The sequence below is a fragment of the Monomorium pharaonis genome, chromosome 9 (genome assembly GCF_013373865.1).
Source record: "Monomorium pharaonis isolate MP-MQ-018 chromosome 9, ASM1337386v2, whole genome shotgun sequence".
Classification (NCBI taxonomy): domain Eukaryota; kingdom Metazoa; phylum Arthropoda; class Insecta; order Hymenoptera; family Formicidae; genus Monomorium; species Monomorium pharaonis.
In genome coordinates, this window is record NC_050475.1 from 19,737,684 (window position 1) to 19,751,502 (window position 13,819).

Here is a 13,819-nt window from a genome sequence, read left to right on the forward strand (position 1 = left end):
AAACTGGAAATTCAGTTACGTTGTAGAAAGTAATTTTAGAACATAACTCTCGTGTATATGCATTCGCGGTGTAATATAGATACAGCAGCGCTTTAATTGCGGTCTGTTACATGTAACGTCTGCAATCGCCGTGTTACGGATTTAGTTAGTTTCGAATTTTAATCATCTGAAGAGAGAGAGAGAGAGAGAGAGAGAGAGAGAGAGAGAGAGAGAGAGAGAGAGAGAGAGGGAGTTGTCGTTTCTCCTATATTGCCTCCAGGACGACCGTCGCACCAACATCTGGGCCCTAACGATGATCGAGTGTTCCTGTTGCAATTCCTCGGACATGCGAAACTTCCTGCAGATTAATTTCGATTTGATTTCATCGCAACGCGACAACTCCTCGCTCGGTCCGGTCTGATTAAACGGAAAAAAAAAAAAAAAACTACGCTGTCGTCACCCATCGCAATTCCGATGTGATTCCGTCCGTTCGTGCGCAGATGAAAGTCTTCTTTGCAGCACTTTATTTCCTTGATAGAAGTAGTATCCTCATATTTCCGACTTGGGATTACCACGTCTCAGTAATTTTTTCCGAAATTAATAAACTTCTCGCACATAATATTACAATTTTGTTAAATGTTTTTTTTCATCCTGTGATATTGATAACATCCTGATTTTAATGTAAACAGAGCGCATTATGCTTATTCTTACGGCTATATTTTAAATTTTATTCATGCCTGTGCTTTATATTATAAGTTACGTAGTTTTATGTGGATAATTAATATCTGTAATTCGGCAATTCTGTAATTTGTATTTAGGATAAAATTCTACACATTGTATATATAAATGACGTAACATTTGTACATTTTTGATTCTTCAAATATTTTTCATATTGTACAAATCACAAAAAATAAAAATAAAAATTTATTCTAAATATAAATTATATATACATAGAATCATCAAATTATATAAACAAACTATAAAACACACAAAACGGGTTGAATAACAGCGGATTTAATAAGATTTTTAAGATTATAAGAATTTCATAATAATTTTATATGTCGTATATTTTTTACATGTGTATATTTTAATAATTAAAGCATACAGAGAAAACAAACGACATATAAAATTATAAATAAATAAATTTAATTCCTCTCTCTCTCTCTCTTTTTTCTTTCTAAAATCTGAGGTGAATTATAGATTCCTTAAAGTAGATTTTATATTCAGGACAAGGAGAAAGTAGTAACGGCTGTCTGACTTATTGTCAGTTACTACTACTGATTATGGAGCAATCGAAGAACATGCCGTTCACGTAGAGTTTGTGCTATTAAATTTGTTATTAACATTAAGAAATAAATACTTTAATATATATCTACATATTCTGACTACGACATTTATATGAATTTATCACTCGAATTTTTTAAACCTCAGAGAATGATGGCAATAAATAATGTAGCAGCTGCTCGCCGCACCGTGCACGCCGTGACAATTTCATGAAGCAGCTGTTACATTCGTGCGTATCCTTCCTTTTCTCGGAGGTAACGTATCTCTTTTTCTCATTTCGGCTCATTAATTTTGCGCCACATGACGACGCGTGGTTCGCGTCTCGCTCTTGAATAATATTACGATCCTCTCCCTCTCCCCCAGGCCTGTTGCCGACATCTCGGCGGCGCAGGGTTACAAAAAAACCCGGCGACTTTCAGCTGTAAAGAATATTATTGGCGATCTGTCGATCGCGGGTGAGCGTATCCTGATTACGTTCTACCCGAGTCCGACGGCGAGGAAATTGAACATTTTTCCGACATGGTCAATGCGTACCGTTGTATCGTCGCACTGGAATTACGCTTGCTTGCATTTATATGCATACGTATTTTAGTCCAAGCTTACAATATTCTCAAAAAGATAGTCATCCTATACGTTCTAGAAAAAAAATTTGCAAACTTCTCGGGCAATTCCGATCAGGATCTTTGAAGAACCTTTTTTTATTGTAAATTTTAAAGTTAAAAAAATACATAGATTTTTCTTTGGAATAACATGTCTTATATATTTTATTTTTATAGTAAATTTTATAAAAATAAAATAAATTCGGTAATATATATTAATCTGTTATAAAAATAATTTTATTATCTTTTTTTCTTAAATAAAATTTAATTTTGTTTTTCACATAAAAAAATCTTCATTTGCAAATGTCCAAATGATTTAATTTTTTTGAATCAACATTATTACATTATCTTTTTCTGACATATTATCAAATATTATAGTATAACAATATTTTAAAAATATGTTCATATAAAAGTTATAAATTGTTAAGCAAAAATTACGTTTTTCAATGTTTTTATCTAGATTTGAATTTGAAAAATTAAGCAAAATACATTCCAACTTCTATGACGGTAAAAACTCGTTAAAACTTTTACAAGCATACGAGCATCTTTTCAGATTTTTATACATTTCGGAACAGTATAAAAAAACTTAGACTGCCTCTGGGCAAAGGTCCAGATTGCTGACAGAAGGAGCGAAATTACATGTTGTCGACGGAGGATTAATAAACTTCCTAAAATCAATATTATTGAGATTGGAATAGTTTTGTGTGTTATCTCTACAGCACAAACGTTCTACGTAATTTCCTTCCATTTCAATGACTTGTATAGTAAAGGTTTACGTATATTGATTAAATATAAAGCATTCGCTCATAGCAAACATATGACGCATTGTTTAATAAATAGAGTAGAAGTTTCCGAGATATGTTCAGCTCCGTTGAAGTGCCGATAAATTCTCCTCTACATACATTCCCAATAACGTTTGTTTGTCTAAGAAAGAGCATGCCTTTCATAAAACTAATCTACGCTGATGGGTTTGCACAACGCACTCATAGCGAATTCGTCGCATTGAATCGTATCTTCTTATCTTCACCATCGCCTGTATTTGGATAAATATTAATTAGTTTATTTAAACTTTCTTTTAATATGATAAAATAAATGTTACATGCCTTCAAAGTTTGTAATTTTTTCTCTGAGCAGTATTCTGTATAAGAATGTAATAATAATGTAAAAATTGAAACTAAAAATAAAAAAGAAATTTGATTTAAAACAATTCTCTTAACCTGGATCAAAAATTATTTCAATAAGAAGGAGAAATGTGCTTTACTGCAGAAAAGAAATAATGATAAAAATTTGCATTTTTTCAGCTAAATCCTTCAGATAAATCCTTTAAATATCAAAGATGATTGTTTTGTATTTACTCGTTTATTTATTTACAGAACAAAATAAGCTGAGAATCGCCATAAAACTTTGCAAAAAATTGAGTTTTTATAAAAAAAAACATTTTAAAAAATAATTTAATTTTTAATAACAAGTAAATAAATTATAAAACTATTATAAAAAATATATATATTATTCATACATCTTTCATATATACACAGTTTACGTAAAGCATGGATATTAATTTTCAATTTTAATTTATCTTGCAAAAACTGTATGTACAACACACACTGCTTCAAATTTCGATAATTTTTAGTTGGGATTCTGTAGCAAAACATCCTTGGCGAGATGCTTGTTCGCGATATAAACACCGACGGTTTTAAACCCCCGTGCGGCATACAGTTGTGTAGCAAGTACAATGCTATTTCAACGCGAGACATTGTACACGTTATTCGTATCCATTCCACGCGGAGGCTTTCATCAGGTGGCGGTGCACGATCCGCGCTCTGCTCTCTCGAAATCACTCGGTGGAATCTGCGACCTTCCTCCTCCTTTCCCCAATGTGTGTGTACGCGCGCGCCTCTCTCAGGGTCAAATTCACCGGGGAAATCACGATGGAAACGAAATAGCGGCGTTAAGTGACTGAGAAAATTTTCTGTGAGAACGTCAAGTCGCGTTTAGCCCTTCTATTGCCGTTCTATTGCTCCTCCTTGCCACTTTTCGTCTCGATAGGATTATGCAGACGTCGTCCGCGAACACGTTTCGCTACCTTTTTTTCTCTTTCTCTTTTTCGCTTTTTTTCTCTGTCTTCTGCGTGCAAGAATTCCGTATTGCGCAGAAAATATCAACGACAAAATTTATTGGCTCAATAAATTATTACATTAAGATGCATTGTTGCATGCGCGCACACCCTCCCCCCCCACACACACGCACACGCACACACACAGCTGTATTGCACTTCAAATATCTTAGAGACACAGGGGGATGAGAGAGCAGAGATAGCGGCCCGGATGCTCTCGCGGTTTATTCACACGTACATTCGAACAGATATAAATGTGTTTAAATTCCCAGAGATTCCTCGGGCGCATCGTTTTCCCTATCTTTTCCTCTTTTATTTTTCTTTTTGCGGAACAGCTGCATCTAACGCGCGACAGTATACGAAGGGGTTAAGATAACGCTGTTACAAAGAGATACAGAAACCAAACGTAGTTAATAAAGATGGTAATTAAATTGTAGCAGAGATAATTGTGACGGCCAATGTATTTTAAATACGTCGAATAGAATTCAAATGAAATATTTTCTACAAAAACCAAACAACATTATGTTTAGAAAAATCTGGACACTTCATTATTTCTTATTAATAGCGTCATCTTGTGTATAACTCTTATTCCTACAAGAATCAAAGAGAAAACAGGAAATATAAATACAAATACATCGTAAATATAAAATTTTTGCAAGGATTAAGTCTAGAAATTTTAACTTTGTTCTTTCTTTGAATAAATCGTCAAAACATTAATCAAAACCTTCTACAACTCTGTTCTAACATCTGTAATATCAAAGAGAAATTATCATATTTACATAATAAACTATTTTCAAGAGAAGTTTATTTTATTTTCTGAAAATTTACTTTTGAATTTGTTTGGTTTTTGTTGGAAATCTTTCAATTGTCTGCGATAACACGATCTTCGATCAGGGCACGTATTGTGAAACTTTTCGAATTGGATTCCAATCGGAATTATTCAATTATTTTCTAGATTTCTATTGTATTTTCTCTATAGGAAATGGAATAATTCCGATCAGAATTCACATTCCGATCAGTTTCATAATACGTGCCTAGAAATAATATTCAGTAAGAATTTGTTTGGAATAACTTGTTCTAGTTATCTATCAAAAATTAAATTATGCAATATTTGTTGGAAGGAAAACGTATTTCGTAATACTTAAAAAATACACGTACAAGAAAAGAGAATTTTCTCAGGATTTTTCCCTCCAACTTCGTCCGTCCAGCTTTCATTTTTCGTTTGACTAGACTGCGAAAGAGGTGAATTTAATTACTCGTCCGCTCTTCATTATCTATTAAGTTCTTTCAAATCCTCGACTGTCATCGCCGCGGATATCTTCGTTGCCTCAAGTCGCCGGAAGACAATTAAATTAATCAGGCGAAGCGGAGGGAACGGTCTGTGCGTGATCCGTGATGATTTAACAAATTCAGAGATGCTAAATTATTTCGCACGTTTAATCGATTAACTTTGCGCCCTAGCCGATTATACAGCCTAACTAGGTAAACCCAGCCGAGTCCCATATATCGTGCTCTGTATTTTTCAAGCATTTAAAAAAGTGTACGAGGAAAATTCGCAGACCTCTTCAATGTCGTAGGGAACGTCCTAGAAAGTGTACTCTTCGAAAATTCTAAAAAGAATCGAATTAAATAAAGGCGCAGTGAAAAGAAATTCGCCGGAATCCTTCCTGAAGGGAAGCTAAGTACGTTCCTAAAATATCGTCAGCGGAGAGAAAGAGAGAGAGAGAGAGAGAGAGAAAGAGAGAGAAAGAGAGAAACGTCTCTGGGAAAGTTTAATCTGAAATCCGTTCTGTGATATAAATATCACAGACTCCATTATTTGACGTATACCTCAACGATTTACGACAGCTGTCTATACTGTCTTTCTGTCGAAAACGCGGATTTTCTTCGACGCGTATGATGCACTCGCGATTTATGTCACTCAACTTCGTTCAACTCGACTCCAGGTCTTGCGATTGCAGATTAATAAACCGCGGGAATCAGCCACACCGTCTCGTTCGGCGTAGAATAATTAATTGTGCTCGATATATTCGCATAGCCGCAAATGAGCCAAAGCGTTCCAACGCACCATTAATAATTAATTAATTATGGTAGTCGAAACCAAGTATCGGGCAATATCGAAAGCACGTGTGAAAATTAATGTCAAACAATCCGGATCCGATAATTATTGCTCATCTGATTCGATTCGAAAGTTTGCATATCTCAAATAATTGGTCCAATTACTTTGAATGTCCCAAATACTGAAACGTCAATCTTCAATGATTCTTTTTAAATTACAAGACAGAAGTTTCACTTTTAATAAAATGTCATAACATCAATAAAGTAGATTCTTTAAGAATTCAAGAGCTATATAGAATTAAAATTATATAATTATGTAATAATACAATTTATATATATTTTATATAATTACGTCATAATATAATAATAGAATTTATATGTAATCACACAAAAAAGTATTCAAGATCAAATTTTCAGTATTTTGAAATACATTGTCAGTAATTGGGTCCGTTAGCAATTTATCTTATTTATAAAATAAGCAATCTTACCGATTACTCGCAGATGTTTTCCGCCGAGAGTGGAGGCGTCTGTCGTCAGTATCGATAATGGCGTCGAGGAACTGTCCAGGACTTCGACGCGCGATAAATCGACACCACGACGCTCGCAGGCCGGGCTCAGCACATCCCTGTAACGTACGTAACGCAACAAATTAGACGCAAAAATATTCTTTCGTCGATGATTTTACCTTTCGGCGAAAATACATCGAGATATTCCCGTAACAAAGCATCGAGTTTTAATGCCATCCGGATTCACTGTACAACGGTAAATCGATCCGCGTATCACAGACGTATAAAAAAAAAAAATTAACGCTTATATCAGTGAATTAATTAAAAGTGGAAAATTCAAGAACATCTTTTGAAAAATTGGCTCTCAGTTTAAATCGCCATCGCGATCACCGCAGCGATTGCAAGATAATTTATAAAGCGGCCGCGAAGCTCTCGCCGAGAAACACGAATTTTAATTCTCGTCGAATAAATGCGAATTTTACTTCCCGCTACGATCTGTCCGTCCGCATAATCCCTGAACTTTTGAGAATAAAAGTACAGATAATTAAATTTCAGGCGCTTTTCAGTCGGATTACGACGATTAAAGGAATATCCCTTAAAAAGGCCTCGCGCAAAATCTGTAAAGAAATATCTCGCACTGTTTAACAGTATTTCAACTTCGAGCGAAGGCATAGTATGATCTTTTAAAAATAAATTTGACCACAAAATACCGCACTTAAATTTCTAATGAGAGGAATTATATACCGTATATCATCCAAAATTTGCAGAATTAATGAATAAAAAAATTTCAGGATGCACGGGGGGAATTAATAATACATTATACAATTTTTTTAAAAGTTTTAAAGAATTTTTTATCTTAAACGCGCAGAAAAGTTATTATTTTTCTTTATTATGAGTGACATTAAAATGATACGCCTTTTCGTCCAGCAAAATTATAGTCTCTTATTGCTCATAGTCATTTTTTCTAAATGCTTTTCTGTCCAAGTTTCGTAAAATAACTCTGTTATTAGTTCAAAACACTTAGTCGTCAGTTTTACGTATTGCGAATCTGTTTCGATAGAATCGAAAGTTCCTGGCCGATCTGTTTCAGAGAAATACTCGATGCAACTTCGGCGTATTTATTGTTCCTCTCGATGATATTCCACTCTGTGCTTTCATGTATATTAAGCAAAATATCAATTCCATGAAGAAATTTGGTCTTGCCATGATTTAAAAAAAACAGTAATCTGTTGTATTGTTGTGTTATGGAGAGAGATAGTAGTTTAAAAGAGGTAAAAAATATTTTTCAGAAATTTTCAAAGAAAAAAGTAATAAAATCAAATAAAAGATTTTTCTTTATTAAATATAATATACTTTTATCTATAAGTATTAAAAGATTTCTTCATGCCAATTTATCATAATGGTTGCAGCTATTGAGGAGGATGCTCATTAAAACATACTTGCAATGCGGTCATTACAGCATTCCAAATTCAGAATGTTTTAAAATAAAAAATGTTTTAAGAATATTTAAACAATTTTAAATCTACTAAAGGTTTTCAAATATTCTTTTTTCATAAATTATAATTGTAAAAAAAAAAAAAAAAAAACAATTGTGCTTTTGTCAATAAAATATTTTTATTTAAAAATTCCAAAAGTGGAAGATTAAATAATGAAAAAAATGTACTTAGTCAATCGAATAGTTTTTGAGACAATTTTAAAAACTATTTCGAGAAAAAAACACATTTTAAAGATAAATTCGTAAAGAGTATTGATTGAAATGAATGTTACTTCTCTTTTATCTAATGATTAATCGTTAGTCGAAACATATGACATACGATAGCCATCCATTATTCAATAGACGTCGTATTGTGACAAAAAAATTTTAAAACATCTAACAGCACTAACTATGTGTATTAATGTCACAGTAGAAATCCCGCAACATTATAATTCTGTAATTTATTTTTTCGGATTTAAATAAAGTTTGATTTACATAATCAAGACATTTAAAACAAGATATTCAGTATTAAAAAAAAATGTAAAAGTTGGTTTTTTTCTACTTACTATTTCCCCTTAAAAGATTCCTTTTCGCGAGCTGTTTTGTGAAACACCGAAACGTAATATACATCTCAGAAAGCTAAAGTTAAGAACTTATATTGACAAATCGCGAAAACGATACCTGGTTGCACTTTGATGCGATACACGAATATGTAACATCGACCCTGATGCTTTCTCGGAGACGGGCAGAGTTAGGTAACCAGACGAGGTGACTAAGTTGTTGCCAAGTCGAGGAATCAGAAATTATTAAGCACACCCTCGTCTTAAGGGATAAAACTTACTGCCCTCGTTTTCCATTCACCCCACACCACAAACACGCGAGAACTTCGCCAAATTACACAATTATTGCCACGTGCCCCTTCGTGACGATGCAAATTACCCAAAATATTTCACTATTTTTACCATAGAAGTTTGTAAATACGTTAATTTGCGAAACAATCAGAAATTACATAATTAACGAGCAAACGATATGGAAGAATCAAGACAAATTTCAGGAAAAGCAGTCAATATAATTGGATTGATTTACATTTAATTATTGTTTTATGCGTGATGGCAAATCAAATAGATGACTGCAAATTGAAAGCATGTATACAATTTATTGTTAAAATTTATTGCATCCGAAATATTTTAATGCATTTGACATAAGTTAGATAGATTATAATAATATTAACTCTAATAATGTTAGACAGATTATATTAATGATCATAATGATATGCCAATATTCCTAAACTGTTGGGAAATATCGCGAGTAATGTACGTTAATGTATAAAAAGATATACTTCGTAATTTAAAATGTCAGTTCTAATGACTATTTAAGATTAAAGTAACTTTTATTAATTCATGTAAATTTAATTTTTAAACATTTAAGAAAGAGTTAATATCAATATCAATAGTGCGTATTATAATTTCAAAGACAAAATATTTTATATTTAATAAATGCAGAGTGTACAGAGTTTTAGAAAAATATTCAACAATGTTTATATATAAAGTTCTCTAATTATGAGTCAATTTTCTGTAATTTTATTAACATATGTATATCCGTAAAACATTTAATTTTGCAAATTTAAACCATAATTAAGGTAAGACTCGTAATTGAAACTGTCACTTTATTTTGTTTAACCGAGTTCAAGGAAGGACGCGATATCGTAATTTTACATTAACGACCGCTCTCTAATAGCCTAAAGTTTACCTCCTCGTTTCCGGAATATCACTCCGGTTATTCCGGCGGCCTATTTCAAAAGGAAGAGGTGTGGCTAATGAAATAATGGGGTAAGGAACAAAGATTCTCTCTCGAAGAAGGCATAAACGCTGCAGACAGTGACACAGCAGAAACTCCGTCGGAATTCGGAGGAGGGGAATAAGAAATCAATTATTCATCCGCACTTTACACAAATCCCGCTTCTCCTACAAATAATATATTATTTAATCTTTCGTACGTTTTATAGTGCTCCCTTCGTTTCTTAATGCGTTAACTGTAATATATATTAAAACAAAAACTTTTTTTTAATGGTCGCGTCTTTCTTGTCGAAATAATTCGCTTAATTTGTCTGATGGAATAAATATATTTCATATGCTTTGATCTTTAAAAAAAAAATTAGCACTTCTTTTATCTAAGATGTAGAATATCTAGATTGTTTAATAATCTAGGTAAAGAAATGAAGAAATTTATTATTAGATAATCTAGATAAAGGTAAGAAAGTTTTTTTTTATTATTTAGATAATTTTTTTTAGATAACAGTGAATACTTCCTGCATTGTTTCCGCGAGTGTGTGTACATTCGTTTGAAGCATGAAACGTCAGTTAGTTGGAGATCGTTAAAAAATTCATCAATATCAGCAAAAGATATCAAATAAAAAATCTGAATGACGCAATCGCGTCAAGGTCGGGCTATAGATTCGCAGAACTAAAAATTTGGAGCAAGTAGCATCGTGTGTCAATGCAAGTGGAGTAAACCGGTGACGCAACGCCATGAAATCGAAAGCAGCGCACGTGGCTCGTTCAAAGTACTTAAAAGTCGAATCGTCACTCCGTTTGGTGGTTCTGTTTTCACTCGGCGGAATTTTTTTTTTTTTTTAACATTTTGCGTTCTACAGGCTTTGCAGATTTCGTTTCAGTTGGATAGAGTGGCACTCGTGAATATCGCTTTTTAAACTTTCAAGCATTTCGCCTTTTGAAACAGGAGAGTACTTTTTTTTTTTTAATAAAACGGAATATTAATTCAACATCGAATTTTATATACGTCGAAATATTGCGAATAAAGTTTACGGATATCCTCTAAGTCTTCATATACTTCAGGTTCAATCAATATCAATGTAAATTTATTTCGTAGATTGAAAAAGTTAAAAAAAGCTCAATTCAAGATTCTTCAAAAACATAAATAATAAACGTAATAATAATTTTAATAGGAAAGACTACATTAAGTCGTGGTATAAAATCACAGATTTGTTGCTGTATGACTATTGTGTAAATAATTTTGCTGTTTAATTTTAAGTATGACGATGTTTTCAGACAGTTTTTTGTCGAAATGCAAATGAAAGGAAGTTCGATGATTACCTTGAGCGCACTTGTTCGTACTACTATGAAATAATGTTCACCGAGTTTTAGTCTTCGTACGAGAGGGAAAAAAGACATCTTCGCAACGCACAGAATCTTCCTTTATTCGACAATATTTTTTTCTTCTATACAATCGCGAGACACATCGTTCGAACAGAACTGTCCCTTTTTCGCGCCCCCTTCTTCATGTTTATTGAACGTATCCGGCCGCATTAAATCGCTATAAATCACTGGCTGATGCGACGGTCACCCACAAACTACTGGGTATGCACGTGTGCGCGTCTGTATATGCGCACGTCGCATTCTAAATGGCGGTATGCCATTTCGAAGTGAGTGACGCAGCGATATTTGCCGTTAATATACATTCTTCGATGTTCGACTGCTGGCGCGAGATACTTTCGAATGCGAGGGATAGAAGAGGAAAAAGAGGGAAAAGCGCGTTCGATGCCTTGCCAATACACCCGTCGCTTGCGATCTTTTCTTGTCCATCGAGTAATTAATCAATACACGTACATTAATAACGCGCATATTCATCTCGGGGATCTAAATTTAGAAATCAGAATAAATTTCGATCGAGAGGAGAAAAAAGAAACTCAAATGAAGAAGAGAGATTCAAGCGAGAGCAAATCACTGTCTGATTTATATATTGTGTGTACCGTTTCTCTCTTTTTCTTTGTTCTGAAAGATATCACGTATTGAGAGAGTGCCAAATTGAATCTTTCGGAATCAAAAGAATTGAAATCTTCCTCCCTTTCTGGACTCCCGCGGGGGATCGCAACGCGCGTTTAATTGTAATGTAAGTGGTATAGCTTCGGGAGATCATTACGAGTGATGCAAAAACAATCCGCGCGATCCGGGACAAGAAAGATCTTGTGTTGATAGAGAAGTGCTTTTTATACGGACTGCGTAGTCGCGCTTCCGAGGTTCGCGGAATCAAAATTTTTCCGCAGGAGCGGCAGATTTTATATATACATACATATAAATATACATATACATATATATATATATATATATATATATATATATATATATATATAGAAAGAGAGAGAGAGAGAGAGAGAGAAAGAGAGAGGCGGATAAAGGCGAAGTGCGCACGGGCTTTATGCAATTCCCAGCTCACCGCCTAACAATGCTTGGTAATTAAGAGTAATCTAGTTGAAGATCTAATACGCTTTCGCGCGCCACAGCAACGGTTTACTGTCTTCTCGTGTAGTATTGTCCGTTCAATACAGCGTGTTTATTTTTTTTTTTGAGCTACTTATCACGCTGGAAGAATAAAAGAAGTGCTCACAGCAAGTACCGGACATTTGTGGTTTTTTCAAAGGTAAATTGAAAATGTATTACGCGGCAAGAACAATTTTTTTCAAAGTATAAGTATGAGTGCAAAGCCTCGATGAGTTTCTAGAGTAGCTGTAACTAATATTTTTTCTGATGCCGAAAAACGGTCAATTTGTCGACGTTTAATTTATCAGTAACTTTTGCCTGAAAATAATTGTGTTGTAATATTAAAATAATTATGTAGGACGCTCAAGTATTACGAGCAATGCTGTAGAAAGTTCTAACATTTTTAGCAATTAATTTAAGTGCCCCAAATAATTATTTTAATGGACTAACAAAAATAATTTTTAGATCAGTGTTCGTCCAAACTGTTACACGCTTTAGCAAAATTTTTCTTTTCATGTACAATTAGCATGTAATTAAAAAAAAACTGGCCTGTTCAATATAAGTAACAGTTATCTATATCGGCAGTAAAAGCGTACTAAGGGCATCATCTGGTACAATTTTCTTGAAAGGCAACCTTCTGTGCTCGTTATCAATCTAAAGTTTCCAAAAGTTTTTCTATAAATATTCGCGTCGACTATTGAAGTGACTTGATCGCTGGGCGCTAAATGGCCGGGCTTATTCGAAAGTTCGGGAGCGGTGTCGTTTCTGAGACAGCGGCGTTTTGAAGTGCATTTCGCTTACCTCCGTCGGAAATTTTCCGCCGGGAAAAATTTCGCTCGCTAATTCATTACTAGCTCTCGAAAAAAAAATCGAGAAGTTCGCGAAGCGCGCGAGGCGAAAAGGAAAAAAAAAAAGAGCTGCGGGACGGATCGCCGTGTAATCGGCGTGCGCGCAATGCAAAATGACATCCTTCCTCTGTGCGGAGAAAAACTTTTCTCGCTCGTATTAATATCGTGTCTCCCTCTTTTCTCGCTCGCGAGGAAACTCTCCTCGCGGATGAGCAATGGCGTCCCGTGTATCTGATGCGCTGATTAAAATAAACGGGGCAAGAGGTCTCCCGTTGTGGATAAATCGTCAAGATAAATTGGACGTGCTCTTGATTATGAGGCAAGGCGCACTTCCGGTGCGTGGCGCGATTTATTCCTCCCTTGTCACATTTATGTTATAACGCACCACGAACGCGGCGACGAGCTTGGCCTGCGGAAAGAAATTTTTACTAAGGCGTCTAAAAATTCAGCTGATCGGCTAGAGATCTAAAAATAATTTTGTTAAACTATTAAAATAATTGTGCGAGATGCTCAAGCGGCTGATGGCTGGGTCAAAATTTTTTGCAGCATTCAGCTCGTCTTGCTTGAACGTTCTTTGCAATCATTTTGATAGTTTAATGAAATTAGATCTTTTCACATCTGTATCTGTCTAAATTTTTAGATACTTTAGCAAAACGTTAATTCTTTCCGCGTATTTATTTG

The 13,819-nt window shown here is 34.2% G+C and overlaps 1 protein-coding gene across 7 annotated transcripts in view; it reads right to left on the reverse strand.

Annotated features, from left to right (window-relative positions):
• The window catches only part of LOC105838590 (pleckstrin homology domain-containing family G member 5), a 149,592-nt gene that overhangs the window by 14,793 nt on the left and 120,980 nt on the right, over positions 1–13,819 (reverse strand). For all 7 annotated transcript variants that reach the window (XM_036292321.1, XM_028193356.2, XM_028193359.2 and 4 more), the window contains one exon: positions 6,522–6,658. In XM_036292321.1, coding sequence (XP_036148214.1) covers positions 6,522–6,658 — 137 coding nt within the window. The remainder of the gene's footprint in view (positions 1–6,521; positions 6,659–13,819) is intronic.